At 30.9% G+C, this 16,690-nt stretch overlaps 1 protein-coding gene across 12 annotated transcripts in view; it reads left to right on the forward strand.

Annotated features, from left to right (window-relative positions):
* The window catches only part of LOC148621579 (high affinity cAMP-specific and IBMX-insensitive 3',5'-cyclic phosphodiesterase 8B-like), a 127,118-nt gene that overhangs the window by 35,714 nt on the left and 74,714 nt on the right, over window positions 1-16,690 (forward strand). For 2 of the 12 annotated variants that reach the window (XM_088576096.1, XM_088576101.1), the window contains exon 1: window positions 4,025-4,835. The exons of 5 other annotated variants lie outside the window; for them this stretch is intronic. In XM_088576096.1, the coding sequence (XP_088432222.1) occupies window positions 4,653-4,835 (183 nt within the window). In that variant the 5' untranslated portion in view covers window positions 4,025-4,652. Of the gene's footprint in view, window positions 1-4,024; window positions 4,836-10,798; window positions 11,612-16,690 lie in introns of those variants that run through there. 5 more of the 12 variants (XM_088576102.1, XM_088576100.1, XM_088576103.1 and 2 more) reach the window with 5 other exon arrangements.

Below are 16,690 nucleotides of genomic sequence, written 5' to 3' on the forward strand. Positions count from 1 at the left end.
CATATTACTGATTTCAAGAGTTATGTTCCTTACCCCAGGTCTACCACCTTAAGAGGCTGTCCATGTAAGAATCAGGCAGGTTATATAAAACAGTTGGCACATGGTAAATTTTATCCCACTGAATTTATTGTTCCATCGTTATATTTATATCATATGTATGTCAAATAGTATGGGAAATTTTTCTTACAAATAAAGAGTTATCTTCCATTTCCAATAAATTTCAGTGCTTTCTATGTAATTTATTTCTTTTTAACCATTGCAGTTAATCAACTTTGAGAAAAGATGCATTTATGATATGAAATGGATGAAATTTTTTTGAAAACAAAATTTGTCATGTGCAACCCATTGCCTGGTTTTGCATTGACACCTTCTTAAACAAAAGTATCAGGCGCTGAATCAAAGTGCTGTAGTACTTAGTCAATTAAGATCAAACAACCAGCAGACTAAGGTCTCACTTAGCACTTCCTGGTCAAATGGCCACCCCCTACTTATGTAGTAGAATTATGCATTTTAAGTGCATTATTGGTGTGTATTCTGATCAAAAGTGGTCAAAAATAAAGCTGAGAATGTGTACTTTAAAATCATATTTGTAATTTACTGCAAAAGTGTATGAGTATTTTTTACATGTGTGAGTAATTTGCCTCCAAGCTGCCAGTTAGTAGAAACGGTAAAAATGTGGATTTTGAGTACTATTTATTCAAGTAAATTTTGTGAAGAATTTCAACAATCATCATACCATTAGCATAATGATTTTGAAAGCCTCATTTTCCAAGCTTCGCAATGGTATGCAACTTTAAGATGTCATTTGTCCTGGGAATTCACAGTGAAAGTTTGAAAATTACTTTTTTAACATGTAAAGTAACGGTAATGTTATACCTAACCTCTTGACAAAAAAAAAAAATGCCGAGTATAAGTTGTTAGTGTATAACTTTCTAAAGGTGTGACTGGACAATGTAGCCACAATAAAAGGAAATAAAGAAGTTAATGTCAATAACATATCTATACTGACTACTTCACTATGAATTTCCATCCAGGAGCAAATATTTGTTTAAGTATAAAAGGTTTTGTTAGAAATGATCTATCAATTTGTTGTTTTTTTTTTGTCAATACATTTACATTTGTCCAATCATATTATTAGAACTTGTGACTTGTGACTTTGTGTGAAATGGACTCTTGACCATCAGGTTGATCTATCATATCATTCATTAAATCACTAGCCCATTAGCCAGATTAAACTGGCTTACGGTTGACCTGGAAATAGATCTTTAGTTTCTATATATATATTTGACTTCATACTGGACAAGAATAATTACTTAGGTCTTAAAAATTTTCATTAAGGGTATTGGACAGACATGTAAGTCCTCAGCCAATAAATTAATTTATACAGCTGTGTGAATTGGCAATGTAATGGTATATTTTTATACACTGACCCATACCTCTTGAACTCTTGAACTGTCATTTTTTTTAGACCATCAAATATGTTCTTTAACTAATTTTAATTGTGTAAGGAAGTTAAAGAAAGTAGTAAATTTCATGCTGAAAAAGCAATTTTATAATTTAAGAGCCATTTCTTGGGAGGCGGACTATTTTTCTAAATAGATATCATGGACTAGAACAGTTTGGAAATAAGTATTTTGACCTCCACTACCAAGAAAATTTTGGTCTCCAGATTCTAGTGTACAGTATAAAGAGAATTAATATTAATTGAATTAATTTTCCTTCAGAACTGAATAATTCCTTGAAATTCATTTTCTCCTTGTAGGAGGCAGGTTTAACCTGTAGAGACATTTTCTCCTTGTAGGAGGCAGGTTTAACCTGTAGAGACATTAGTGAAAAGCTAGAGAGCGCTATCAAGCGTCTTTTTTTTCTAAAATTAAGTATTCTCTGAGGTCTTAGACACTTGCGATGACCTGTGTGTGGATCCAGAAAAATGTAAAGCAATATCTTTTATATTGGTAACATATACTTCCAATTTTTTTTAAATTTCAGGCTGACATTTCACTTTTAATCACATACTACTAGTAATACAATGATTTTAATGATTGAATATCAATTTTCTGTGAATATGACAAAGAATCAGTGGCCAGGCCAATATTCAAAATTTAGCTGATATTGCTTGTGTTGTTAGTATATAACCCATAGTTACTCATCAAAGTAAAAAAAAAATAAAATCAAGCTACTATGGTGTATAGAGAACATGGTAACTGAGGTCCCTCATTTCCCTTAGCAACCAGTCTGCCAATACACTGAAAATCTTTGAAAATTTCCAGTTTAACTGAAAACTGGTATTTTAATAAAATAACTGATTTTGATGCTTTATCATCAAAGGTTAAAAATAACATAAACAAAGGAATCTCATAATACATGTAGTTATTTTTTCCATTTCACAGTTACTAAAAATAGCACATATCGCACAAATGAGCAAGTGTTAATTTTGCTGAAAATGAATGTTTTTGCACATCCCATATCTTGAATTTTTCTATTAGTAATTTTACAGCTTGTTTATCTTAGTGCATATGTTCATCATACCAAAAACAGTGAGGAAAAAAATAGAATAAGTTCTCTGGGTGTAATTTTTTATATAGGTTAATATCTAGATCAATGGAAAAGATTGTTGAAAGAAATTCATGATTGGTAAGTTACATCATTTGAAATTATCAATGGTTTTATGATGGTACAGAAATCTACTGTAATATGGACAAAGAAATCATTAGAAATTCTCCAAAGTACCAATCTTTACTTTTCATAGGACAATTAAATTCTCTAGGTGTGTGAATTCTATATAAAAAGCCTTTGTGCAAGTGGTACAATTAAATGAATTTATATCAATACATGCAGGAAAAATTGTTGATTTAACAGCTTTTAATTTATTGCAACTTTTGTTTGAGAAAGGTGTTGGAGTTACATTGTGCTTGATATCCTCTGACAGTTGACGTCAAGTCAAGGTGTTCCTACACTTAGTTATTCTCATTTCTTCCTGATGAATGATGCAAGTTGTGGAGGATATTTAGGCGGAAGAATTTTATTGGGTCATGATTTGACATGTTTTAAACATTTTTAAATGATGATCTGGTATACCCAGTCTGGAAGCACTTAGAGAAGGCTTTGGTAGAAAATGTGTTTTTTTTAAGCTGAATTGGAATTGGTGTTTTTTTTTTTTTTTAATCACATGTTGGTCAGTAAAAAGCTTTAGATTTGTCTCCCTTCCTATACAAAAGCTGAAGTTCATTGATTACCATTATTGGACTTAAAAACTGTGATGAATTTGTTTTTCTTAATGAAAATGTTTTGTGCACTCTCTGTACCGGTGGGCAAAAGATTTAAAACGACAAATTTGTCTGACATTTGTGCAAGGTTGTGCGTGGCAGATTCCTCATGGGAAGTTGGAATCCTCTTATTTGTTGGAAATTTTGTTGTATTAGTGCAAAATTAGGTAAAAAATGAGCACATCAAAGCCTTATTGTCACCCCTTTTGTCTTGACCTCTCATGATCAACATGTGCCTATTACAGGCTTAATTCTACCTTAGATTCATGCAAAGCAAGAGTATCACGTTTCATTTGGATACCTATTGTTAGGGTTGATCATGCTATTTCTAGTGGGCATTGCTGTAGTCATGGTGACATTAAGCAATATCTTTTACTACGGTAGAAAATTAATATTATACTGCTTAAAACTAGACCACAAAGAAGAAAAAAATCATTTTAACTCTGTTTTTAAATCATAAATAGGTGTGAAAACCCTGTTGGTTTACCTTCATATGAACAAATGTTTGAACTTCGCCTAATTAGATTCAATTTCCAACTTTAATGGCAATAAACGTCCATATTCATGTCAAATACATAGTATTAGAAATTTGATATATAGAAGGTCAACATACTCCTATATATTTTGTTCTTGGTTTTTATTTACGTTCGAAGGTTTTTGACCTAGTTAATTACATGACGTTTTTGTTTGAAAAGAAAGACGTCTTTAAAAACTACCTTTTGTTTACTGGTCCAAACACTAAAGGATTGACTTATTCAGAAGACATTTGCCTTTAAATTCAAATGGCTAATTATTAACATGTAATATTTTCCAGCTCACTTGAGTACACAGAATAAATTTAAATAATTTAAAAAATCAAATATTTGACATATGTTATATTTTGGACTTGTTAAAGATAAAACATTCTGTGAATGTAGCATTCAGTGATAGTTAAATGTTATATGTTTACAATGATATTCTTAAAATTTTTAAAGAAGTGAGTAAACTTTGTATTGAAAAGAAAATAAAAAAGAAGCTTAATTAGTGAAGGATTTGGTGAACGACAGTCTAAAACTTTTATCTGGTCAGTAACTTGGATCAGTGTACATTTTATGTAGACAGAATTGGTTTTGAACTTTTACCAGGTGGTCTTGTGGTGAAACTTTTGTTTTGGATTTAATAAGCAGAGAGATTTAAACTTCTAAATTTCTTTATATTAATATGATTAATACACTCTATATGTGCATATTGAGGTTTGTTTAGCATGTATTAATTACAAGAATTATTTTGATAAAATCAGGAAGTCTTGGATAAGCTTTTTGAAAAAGAATAGGAGGAGGAGGAGGAAGCATTTTCTAAAAATTTCATATGAGAATGACATCGTAAGTGAAAAGGCATCTTATTGCAATGTTAATGATGGCGGCCATGCCATCTGGATTGTGCCATCTGAAAATTGGAATAAGTTTGAATATTGAAGAAGATGATGAAGAAAACTTTGATCTTGGAGAACAAATTATTCATGTTCAACCAGAGAACAATCATATTACTAGAAATGTCAACTACCATGAAAATACTATCACAAAATTCAAGGTAGGCATGTTCACTCTTTGTAACGTTTTCTAAACTAGTGAGTTATTTCCCTTTGAAGTGAAGATTAATTATGGTTATTGTGTATGTTCATAAAAATTACAGATTAAAATATTGGTGAACCACTGTTAAAGTAACACAGTTGTTGGAGACTCTATTAAGGATTTCAAATGAAGGTATTTGGAAATTTAGAATAAGTCTATAATCTACAGACTAAATTAATTAGAAGTTTTTGCTCCAATGACAACACTTAATTTGTTGTTGAACGTTTCTATTATAATTTATACCATAAACATCATTTTAAATTCAAAGTGCTGAATTTCTGAATTAAAAGAATTAAAGCATCAGCTGTGGTATTTGACTTTTATTGGTCTTCCAATAAAAATATGTATGAAAACACAAGATGTTTTATTTAAAGTATCTTGTACTGATATTCAGTTTGATTTTAGTACTTTCCATTCTTTTTGTTTGACCAAATCTGTCAGTTTTCAGTAATGTTCAGCAGGGTTCATTGAGCCCATAGTCCCATTGCTTCTTCTTTTGACCTTTATATTTTGTTCTAAGGGGGCCAAGATGGCCTAAACAGTAATTATCCTTCTTTATCAGATCGAAGGGACATATATCCAACACTGTTTTCCATCCAAGCATTCTTTGTTTGATCTTGTTAATTTTATTTAATCATACTATTCACCTTAGGTTTGAAATTCAAAGTTATTCTATAAATCAACATGGAAATGACAGAACTCAGTGTAACTAGCAAAAATATTTAATGTTAAAAGTTTTTTTTGTTTGTAAAGTTTGATTTTAGTTACTTTTTCTATGTTTGAAGTGGTGAGAGATGTTATCAGTTAACAATGATTGTATCAGGGGCTGATCCAGAATTTTTTTAAAATGGGGGATCAGATGCAGAAATTTATAAAAAAAAAAAGAGGGTTCAGGCTATTGTTTGCTTATTTTTGTGAGAAGTGTCCAGAAAACAGGTTCCATTCCAACAACTCTCCTCATTGATTTGCCATGGATTAAAAAAGGTTAAACCCTAAAAAATTTATTGGAAAGTATCGTCAAAAATTTGCAATCATAAAACTTACTGCATTAACAATATGTTTATCAACATCTGATTTAATACAACATTTATGGTGATAGTAGTTGATATAAATTTGACGTTCACTTTCAAAGTTATAATACATTATGTCTTCAGTTGTTGTTTTATAATAGATTATGTCTTCAGTTGTTGTTTTATAATAGATTATGTCTTCAGTTGTTGTTTTATAGTAGTTTATGTCTTCAGTTGTTGTCTTATAATACATTATGTCTTCAGTTGTTGTTAAACCTTTATGGTTTATTATGAAGCCTAGTAAATGAGGTCAGATTTCTATTCAGACCAGGTTTGTTGATCAGACTTTATGTCACACTTTATTTTATTATACTTACTTTGTCTTTTTTGACATACTAATGAATCTTGCCTTGAATTATTGTCTTAAGAGGCTGTCCATGCAAAACCCAGACAGTGTGTGAAAATTTTGTTTTCTAACTTTTTTCTAATTTTTTTATCACAAATGCATCCTTTCTCAAAGTCGAATGTTTGTTTTTGATTGACTTCAATGATTAAATATAAATAAATTACATAGTAAGCATTGGAATTCATTGAGAAAAGGGAGATAACTTTCATTTGAGCAAAATTTGGTTACTATGGTAGAAAACTTTCAATGCATTTTCAGAGCCATCTATTGTCAATTTGAAAAAAAAACTGTCCTGTTTGACATACATATGATTTATATTACAAAAAAAATCAGTGGGATAAAATTTACCCTGTGCCACACCTATTAAAGGATCTCCCTGATTTTTACATGGATAGCCTCTTAAATGTTTGACCGCAGGGTTCTCAATAAGTTTTAAAGTAGGTGGAAGAAAATTAAAAGTAGGTGGCACCATTGATGGCCCTCATTTACCAAAAGGTACCTAATTTTTTTTTTAGCAATAAAATAGCCGTCGCTATTTGTACAAGTAGATTGGGAAATCGCCGGTCGCCGGCACTTATTGAGAACCCTGAACCTAAAATCAAGCTTTGGCTTTTGTAAGAGTCCATTGGTATAATAATGTACTGGCACTTGAATAATACCAATATATCTTGCTAGCTATATAAGTATAACATTAGTTTTCAAGTTTCAACTATGTGTAGTGTAGGCAAAAAAAGTGTGAAAGATAGTAACCTTTAAAATGAAAAAAAAATTCTCAATCAAGTAGGTTGTTTGAAGTAAGCTATGACTTTGCGAAAATTTTATCTCATGAGTTTGTTCATTTGACAGAATCTACGAAATATACATGTAGTTAAAAGAATATTTGAGTCATCTTATATACCATCTTTTTTCATGTTGTTTTTTTCATACTTTTTTTGCTATCTCTAATAAATGGTTCCTTATTTCAGATTAAGTAATATGTTATTTTATCTAACAACCTTCAACAGATAATTCTTTTGTTCTCAGTCAGTGTTGTGTTTACAGGAAATTAATAATTTATTTTGATTATATAATTAAAAAATGGTATTTATCTGTGACTGTTGAAAACCTATATCAATTCTTTGTCTTTTTAAACTTGAAATAATTGTCCTTGAGTCCTTGATTTAATCACTGGCATGCCCAAGAAGTATGTTTGAAATAGAACTCTCTTGTGTAAATATGTTTTGGATTGATTTATAGTTGATTGATAAACATTGTTTGTTTTGTTGGTCATTTTGTTAAATTTAATAAATATGTTTATTTGTACCTACATATCTTATTTTGGCTGTCTACAGGGTGTTTGTGTCTTGAAGTTTAGTACATGCAGGAGTTCAAATAAGGGTAGTCCCAGGTCTGGAACCCTCCATTCCTCACTCAGGACTTTTCAAATTTTATCAACAGAGGTCCTGGACCTTGAATCTCTAACGAAGACCAGTAATTTTCGTCAGGTGGACCTCAGATTTAGAGTCTACAAAAGTGCTGGAATTTCAAGATAAAAACAAAACCCCCAAAAAGCTAATGTGAACCCCTGACATGCTTTAGGGGCTGCATCTTAATTAAGGGACGTTGAAGGACCTAGACTTACATGTCTTGCCCAGATGGCCGTGCAACCCACAAAAGAAGGGTATATTACTAGGAATCAACTTGACCTTCCAGTCTGTCAATGTTTTTCTGTCTGTTTATATAATTTGTATTGGAAATTTTTCCTGAACAATGTTATCATATGTAGATCCATATGATCATTATAGTCAGATGTTTGCAAAGGGGGTGTGTCTTAAGTCTTGTGGAGAAGGCTGCAATGCCACTCCAATATCTAGGCTACCATTCAAAAAAGTTTGTTAGCCCTTATTTTACACCTTCTATAGTCAGACACTTGTAAAAATCCTTATTTCTTATACTGCTGATGGTTTTAATTTCATCAAAACCCATCCATAACTATATTCAAGGAGAAATGGACCAAACACATGTAAAAAGGTTTGATATTTTTAGAAGTAGAAATACTAAAAAAAGAGACAAATGCTGTTGATAAAACATTATTGCACATTAAGAAGACAACAAATGAAGAAAAATGTGCCTCCCTAATAAAACAATGCACAAAACACACATAGGAAATCCAATAGGATGAACTCCACTGCTACATATGAGAATCATATGGTTTGTAACATATGATTATTATAAGAATCAAGCATGATATGTTGATAAATATGTGTCAGTTTACATATGGTTATTATATGATTATAAATTAATTTGAGATAAATATTGTAATCTGGTTGAAATGATTTTGTTATATCTCAAAGGATAAAAAAATATTGACACTCCCCAATTCAGTTGAATTCAGAGCTACTTTTCTCATATTTGAATATAAAAATTTGTTTTAAAATTAATTTATAAGAATTGGCTATGAAAAACATTTTGTCTATTCCATGTGCATATTTTGTTTATTGCATGTCGCACAATAAACAATATGCACATGGAAAATTTATGTTATATTTCAATAAACAAAACTTTTATCATAGCCAATTCTTAAATATATCCAAGCCAAAATTAGCATATGAGAATCATATGACTATTTTGTGTTAATTACCATATGAGTATATAAATCAAGTAACATGTGATTTCCATGTATGGTACATTTGGCTGTGTATTAACCAGGGGTGAAATTACATGCTCAGGAAAGATGAGCAGTTGGTACAGTTTTTGAAAGTTTGGTCGGTTCAGGCAAACATCTATTTTAAAAAAAAGATTTTATTAAGTCATTGTTTTGAATTTCACATCTTTTTTAATCTTTAAATCTCTTTTAAAAATAAATGCTTTATTATTATCCTATAAGATAGCAGTGATTTATCGAATGATCCCAGTGTAAAAATGTTTGATAATTCACACTGAGAAATAAATTTGGTTATTTCCTCTCCCACTTTCTACTTCCATAATGTCACAACACGAATATCAATCTGCTGTTGACAAAATTTAAAATTTATGTTGAAAATACCAGTGAATAATGGAGGAAATCTATATAAATATATAGGATAATCAGTTAGTGATCATGAATCATTTGGGGCAAAAACACGTGAAAATTTAACTCATGCACAGAACAAGTTCCACACCTTTGGGCACTCCTGATCATATTTTGGTTTTTCATTCTTTCCAATTAATTATCATAATAATCTTCCTTTAGATTGAATTGGTATCCTCATTACTGGTGAATTAAGTATAACTGTAGGTTGATATTTGCCAATTCAATCAAACTTTTCTAAGGAAAAAATGTCAGGGATTCAAAGGAAAGGTCACCTTTTTGTTTAGGATTCAATTTCAATGTTTTAGGAAAAAGACATATTAAAGATATGGTCCAACAATGGAGAATAGATAGAAAAACCCTAGTCTCAGTTATCTTTCAAGTAGAAAAAATGATGAAGTAGAGTCTTAAATCATATTTGAATCTGATCCAAAATGACAAACCACATTGGTAAATTTTTGTTTCACATGATTGTATAAAGGGGAAAAGTCTAAAGTGCTTTAAATGTAAATAAATGGATGATTGACCATAAACACATGTATATTGCTTACAATGTCTTTCTTTATTATATCCTTGACATTGACCCGTTATTCTACCATTTTCTTGTTTTACAAACATGACGAATGTTCCTGTATGTCTGACATATATAACATTAGAATTGAGTGTTATGGTTTGTCCCATGAACTATGAATGTTTTGTTACCAAATGTTTTAATGGTTGGTGCATTTCTTTCATTATTCCACAAATTTTTATTGAGTGAATTAAAAAGAAATTTCACCCAAATTTTCACCCCAGGAAATATGTGATGGCTATCCATCATATCCCTTTTGTTTATAATTCAATGCTTAGTAACAAATGTGCTTGATTCCTTGATTTTTGAAATATATTGTTTTCTGAGTTTTTTTGTTTTTTGTTTTATCAATGTAAGTCATAGAAAAAAAATCAGTTTTTGTAATTTTTGTTTTCAACCTTTGACTTGCCATTTGATTAAAAAAAGGGGGGGTACCTGATTTATAAGATTCTTGTGGTATTTTTTTTATTGTGGTTCTTGTGGTGAATAATTCATGATATAACTGATTACCATGCCTCACTTAATTTTCAGCATGATAGTTACTTGCATTATACAACATTTACCTTCTTTTAAATAGCAATAAATGCAAATGTATATTTAAGAGCGAACATTATACTGTCTTGCACTAGATATACTCCATTGATTTTTGCATTAAAAGTTTTGATAATGAGCATCATCTCAAATATTGCAACATATGTTTCCAAAACCATTAATGCATAAAATGAGACACACACAACATACAACATTAAATTATGATAAGTTGTAAGATTTAATGCATAGTTTTATGCATATGCTACAAATGTTTATTAAGATGAATATCTACTATTACATGTAAAGCATGTTGGTCCTGTATAGTGTTATCTCTGTGTAAGTCATTAATTGTAATTCTATATCAGCTGATTTGGATGTGAGTTCTTGTGATAATGATTTCACTGTAAGTGTATCTCCTACTTCCAGCATAAGAAATGTATCACCTATTGTTCTCCTGCCTATAACCAAGAAGAAAAAAAAACACATATTGGAAAATTAAAGTGGAAATTAGATCTATGGATTCCGAAACAAATTTAGAGTAATGAATTCAGTGTATAATCAATTTTCTCTTGGTGTGAATAGATGTTTACTGGCTGAACAAGTGTGTTGATACAAATTATACATTCTCAGTGTACTACCCTTGCTGTTAAAAGCTGAATATACATCAAGGACTTATCAATCTTTTAAATTGGGTAAAAATGGGGATTATTAGTTCATAGTTGAAAGTTATTATTAATATTGTGTAGATTCATGAATTTAATACTGTTTGGATTTGTGTATTCATGACAAGGACATTTATATAATTTAGTGACAAGCGAAGAAAATCTTTATGCACATAAATAAATACATAGATGTTAAACTAATAGAGACGTGCTTGTGGTGGTTGAAAGATTTGTGGTATTGAGATTAGTTTTATGTGAAAGGCTTTTGTTTTTTTTTTTTGTGATGGTATTGTTTGTCTTGTAATGAATGTTGTGGCTATATCTACAACGTATTTGTAAATTTGTAAATTTTTGTCGGAATGTCCAGAAAAATGGATTTATTACTGCTGAACAAAATTATAAGAATGCAAAATTGCTTACATAGTGTGATGTGAGGAGACGGGGCACAAAGGGTTGAAATGGGGATGTGCCAGTGCAAAAAAGAACGGAAAAATTCCTTGAATGAGGTAAGGATCTTAACATCACTTAAATTTGATAAATTATCTTATTTGACTTTTTGAACCCAATCACAACTTATCTACAAAGATGTAGATGTATTAATTTGATATTGGATGTGTAAATGGGAGAAAGTAGGAAACAACCATGATTGATGAGAAATTTATCCTAATGTGGGATTTTCTCTGATTTAATATGAAAATGGCCTTGTTTCTGTGGAGGAGGGGGTTTAGCAAGGGATTGAAAAATTAATTGTCTGCTATTAATGACTTTATTCAACCTTTTAAATATTCCTTTGATGGTAAAATAAATTTAATCAATTACTTAAAAGTTTAATGCTGAGGAGACTGTAAGTCTTTGATTACTCTTGTTAAAGACTTACGTACAGTTTAATTATGGCAAAGTTAGATTATATATGACCCTCAGCCTGGGCCAGGCAAATTCATCTGCATTGTAAAGGTTTTTACTTTTTGATCCAGTCATATCCATGGCCAGGCAATAGTTTTGGCTTTGAAAGTTATATTGTCTTGGGCAACAGAAATTTGTTGTATCAAAATTATTATTGTTCCTCTTGAGACAAAATAGTTCTTGACGTTTTTGTTCATGCATTTTTTTTGTACATGATAAACATGAAGTAATCATATTAATACATGTACTTGTATATAATATCCCCTTGTTTGAACCACGGACAAATAGTGCACCAACAATTTAATCATGTGGTGAAAGGTCACACACTATTATTGATGTAAATAAAGTATGGGGATTATAAGCAACATTTAGCATGGAGGTTTCTTATAAATTTTATCTTTAATTTTGATAGATTTTCTAAAAGGTGAAGGTGGATATGCATATGCAGTTTTGAATTATTATTATTATTTTTTTTTATAGAAGTGCAAAAATGCATATTTTTACCCCTTTATTCTAAAGGGGTGGATGTCCAATGACTATTTGACTTAGCCTTGCTTCTTTTTTCAGGGTCTTCTGTTGTGATTGGTCTTGTGCTCATCTAGATGTTCAAAAACCAGCTTATTATTCAGTTACTTTTTATTACATAGATGTAGGGAAACAGTTTATCAAACATGATTGTTGTCAGACATGTTTACTTCAAAAGATTTTGGACACTGAGTTTAAGTCTTAACCCTACAAATTGTAGTAAATTTACATTTTTATCACATCACTGTCCTTTGTCCTCAGACCACAAGTGACCTATTTTTTTCTGATGGAATGTGTATAAAACATATAAAGTTGACATGAAGGGCATTAATGCTAGCCTTATTCAACTAGTTCGTTTGTGCTTGTTCTCTGAGGACAATTAAGGGTTAATTGTTTAAATTGGTGATCTCAAGAGTTCAAAGGTCAAAGATCAAGGTTAAGTTGTTTTTACTTCCTTGGTTGATGTGCCATGTAACATGGTAGCAATACTGTGTTACCTCTGAGTGACTTTTATGTATATTTTAATATTTTACTCTAAAATTCTACACTATTATAGGTTTCCCTGTCTGAGGGATTTGAAGATCCCTGACTTGTATTTTTTGCAGTTGAAGGACATAGAAAAAGACCTCAATCTTGTACAATATACCTAATCATTAAAAAATCTTGAAGTACATGTATATGGAATTGATAATGATATTCTTTTAGTTTGTTAAGGCAAGAAAGTATGTAATTGCAAAACATTTCCCCACTGAGTGTATTGTTGTATAAAAAAATACTATGCTGTATACATCTTTATTTTTGAAGAAATTGATTTTAGCACATTAGGATGTCATATCAGACTCTTGGTTTTTAATTTAACAACATACACTCTTTCTGACAAATATTTCTTAATAAGGGATTTAAGTGCTTTAATTTTTTGTTATGGTTTATGAGCAAAAGTCAATAAATTGCCATTTGAAATAAGGTGGTTTATTGTAAATGTTCAAGTTGTGATAAATGATGCATGCAAGTTAGTTAGATATTGGTCACCTTGCTACTCGTAGTTTAGGGTTGTCATGACTCTCTGAATTTTCCATCTAATTTGAATTCTGTCTTTCCATTATACAGCCATTTCCATACAAATATTTTTCTAATCCTTATGTGGGCTGAGACATCAGATTGTATGACATGACTCAATTGTACAGTCCATCCTATCAAACATTTTCCTAATATAGACAATTTAGATGTCTAATCCTTCTGTCAGGTGATCAAATCACATTTTGAATCCATTGCCTTTAAATTCCCTCTTGTTTAAAATGGTAAATTGCTAGTTTGAGCACATGGGAGCTTACATTATGCTGTTCATTCTAGTTGAATGATTTATGTTCCCATATTCATCAATACCACATGAATTAGTGAAAGTTGATGAGAAAGATTAATTTTAATAGAATCAGTACGGACCATATTCTGTAAATATATATATACCATATTCTGTTAAAGTATATATATATATATACTTTAACAGAATATGGTCCATACTGATACTATTAAAATTAATCTTTCTCATATATATATATCATATCTGTGACATTAAAGAAAAAAAAACAAGATCTATAGTACCTTGTATATCATGAACAAAGTTGAGTATTAATTTTTACACATTTTTGTGTTAATTCAAAAGCAAGTTTTTCTGGGAATCTGGAATTATTCATCTTTTGTTTAAAAACTGATTTATTCAACTCATAGTTTTCCTTTCCTCGTTTGTCTACCCCGGACTTGACTTTTTATGAGCAACTCTGGGGGTGTTTCTAGCAAAGCAAAGGATGCTTACCCTACCGGTGCACCTGATCCATGCTCCCAGATTTTAGTGGAGTCTTGAGTTGCTCATTTTCTTTTGTTACTTTGTACGTATGATTTTAGGTACTTTATGTTCTTTGTTGTGCACGTCTGTTTTCCATGTCTGGTCTTTGTCCCTGGATTACATTCTTTTGATTACCGCTATAACCTTGGTTCCCTTGATTATTCTTTAAGAGACATGTCAAAACCTAATACTTTAACAACTTTTATACTCTAAGTGGTAAATGACCACAAACATTTTCTGAAGAATGTTAAATAATTGTGCATTTTTTATTATTTCACTGACCAGTGGGGTTTTATTGGCCAAGTGTCACCACTGTCCAAAATACACTCAGAATAATGGAGTTTTATTGGCCAAGTGTCACCTCTGTCCAATATACACTCAAGACTAATGGAGTTTTATTAACCTGTTTTACCACTGCCTGATACACTGGCAGACTGTTTGGGTTTTGCTGGTACAGTTTGTATCTTTTCAGACTGTTGTGGTTTTTATTGACCATGTTTCACTACTGCCTGATACACTCTCAGACTGGCATGGTTTTTATTGACCATGTTTCATTACTGCCTGATACACTATCAGACTGGCATGGTTTTTATTGACCATCTTCCACCATTATGGGATTATGATTGCATTTTTTTTTTTATAAAGTTTCACATCTTCTCAATTATTACAGTGAGCAGTACTTAAATTATGGTATGCTCAGAAATTGCTAGCATTACTACAAACAGACCTGTTTGTAAGAATTTTTAAATTCTTCTTTCTTCCTTATTAATGTGTACAGAATTAAGCATTTTCTTGCCCTACTTTATCTTGAATAACCTTGAATATAGTATGAAATTTCTGTCATGACAGCTAATTGTACATGCACAAGCCATTTTATTGCTTTGTTGAAAATAAAAGTAGTATGGGTCATTAACTTTTAAAATAGTAAATTGTTGCAAGTGTATGATATCCTGAGGATGGAAATCTGAGAGACTCTTGTTCAAGGATTTAAACATGATTTAATACATGTGCAATTTAGGTGAAAAGTATTAGAATTTAGACATTTACATACATGACCATTATGGAAGTTTAATTGACTATAAAAAGTGAATTAACATAAATGTCTGTTAAGCTATTGAATAACCTGAATTTAGGACATATTACTAAGGGTACAATCCACAATAGTCCATATTAATGTGATTTATTATGTGGTGGTTAAAGTGTTTCATCATTCATCTTTTCTGGATCTTTTACCTTGAAACGGGGAAATGTCTTGTGTTATGTAAGAAGTCTTCACCTTAGTGATGCTGTGTGCAACTTACAGTAAAATCTACTTTTAATATACTTCTTAATTATACCTTATATAAGAATCCTGGATTCATATTGGTTGATAGCAAGTGTATTTTAAACATATTTTTAAAATTTGGGTCATTTTTACAGCTGCTAGGGTATAGGCATTAAAAATATATGCCTTTTTACTTACCCTTGTGAGAAAGCATTTGAAAGTTCAATGGTCTCAACTCTAAATGTAATGTTAATTGAAATTCAGTGTGATTAATCAGATATATCATGACATGAAAGGGTATTTACAGGAATTTTTTCTTCCCTCGACTGGTATTTTTTGCAAATACCCTTCCCTGCTATGATTCCTGAAAAAAAGCTGCATAGTATTACATGAATTTGACTGATTTCAGTTTAAAATGGTGCAATAAATTAATAAAATAATTGTGCAATAACTTGTGGGTAGGCTGGACAGAAGGTAAAATAATGGTGTAAGAATTTGTAGGTAGGCTGGACAGAAGGTAAGATAATGGTGTAAGAACTTGTCGGTAGGCTAGACAAAAGGTAAGATAATGGTGCAAGAACTTGTCAGTATTCTGGACAAAAAGTAAAATAATGGTGCAAGAACTTGTGGGTAGGCTGGACGGAAGGTAAGATAATGGTGTAAGAACTTGTTGGTAGGCTGGACAAAAGGTAGGATAATGGTGCAAGAACTTGTCGGTAGTCTGGACAAAAGGTAAAATAATCTTTGATTTAGTTTCTCTTTTTCATAGTACGTTCTCTTGTACGTATGTAGTATTTGTACAGAAAATTTTTCATTTTTATAACCAAAAATAGAGAGAAATTTTGTACTTCTGGCTGATTTTATGATTTGTTAAACTATTTCTCAGAAGGTACTCTTGTATGTGGACATAATTATATGGGTAACAAAAACACAGATTATGCATTACACTCTGTCATCCTAGGTGGCCTGTAAATACTAGTACACCTATTCTGTTCATAATTTATATTCTTACACCATGGAATTTACCTTGCTAAAAGGTTTTTTGTGCGTCTT

The sequence above is a fragment of the Perna viridis genome, chromosome 3 (genome assembly GCF_037379345.1).
Source record: "Perna viridis isolate PV_CMFRI_1.1 ecotype Kerala chromosome 3, ASM3737934v1, whole genome shotgun sequence".
Taxonomy (NCBI): domain Eukaryota; kingdom Metazoa; phylum Mollusca; class Bivalvia; order Mytilida; family Mytilidae; genus Perna; species Perna viridis.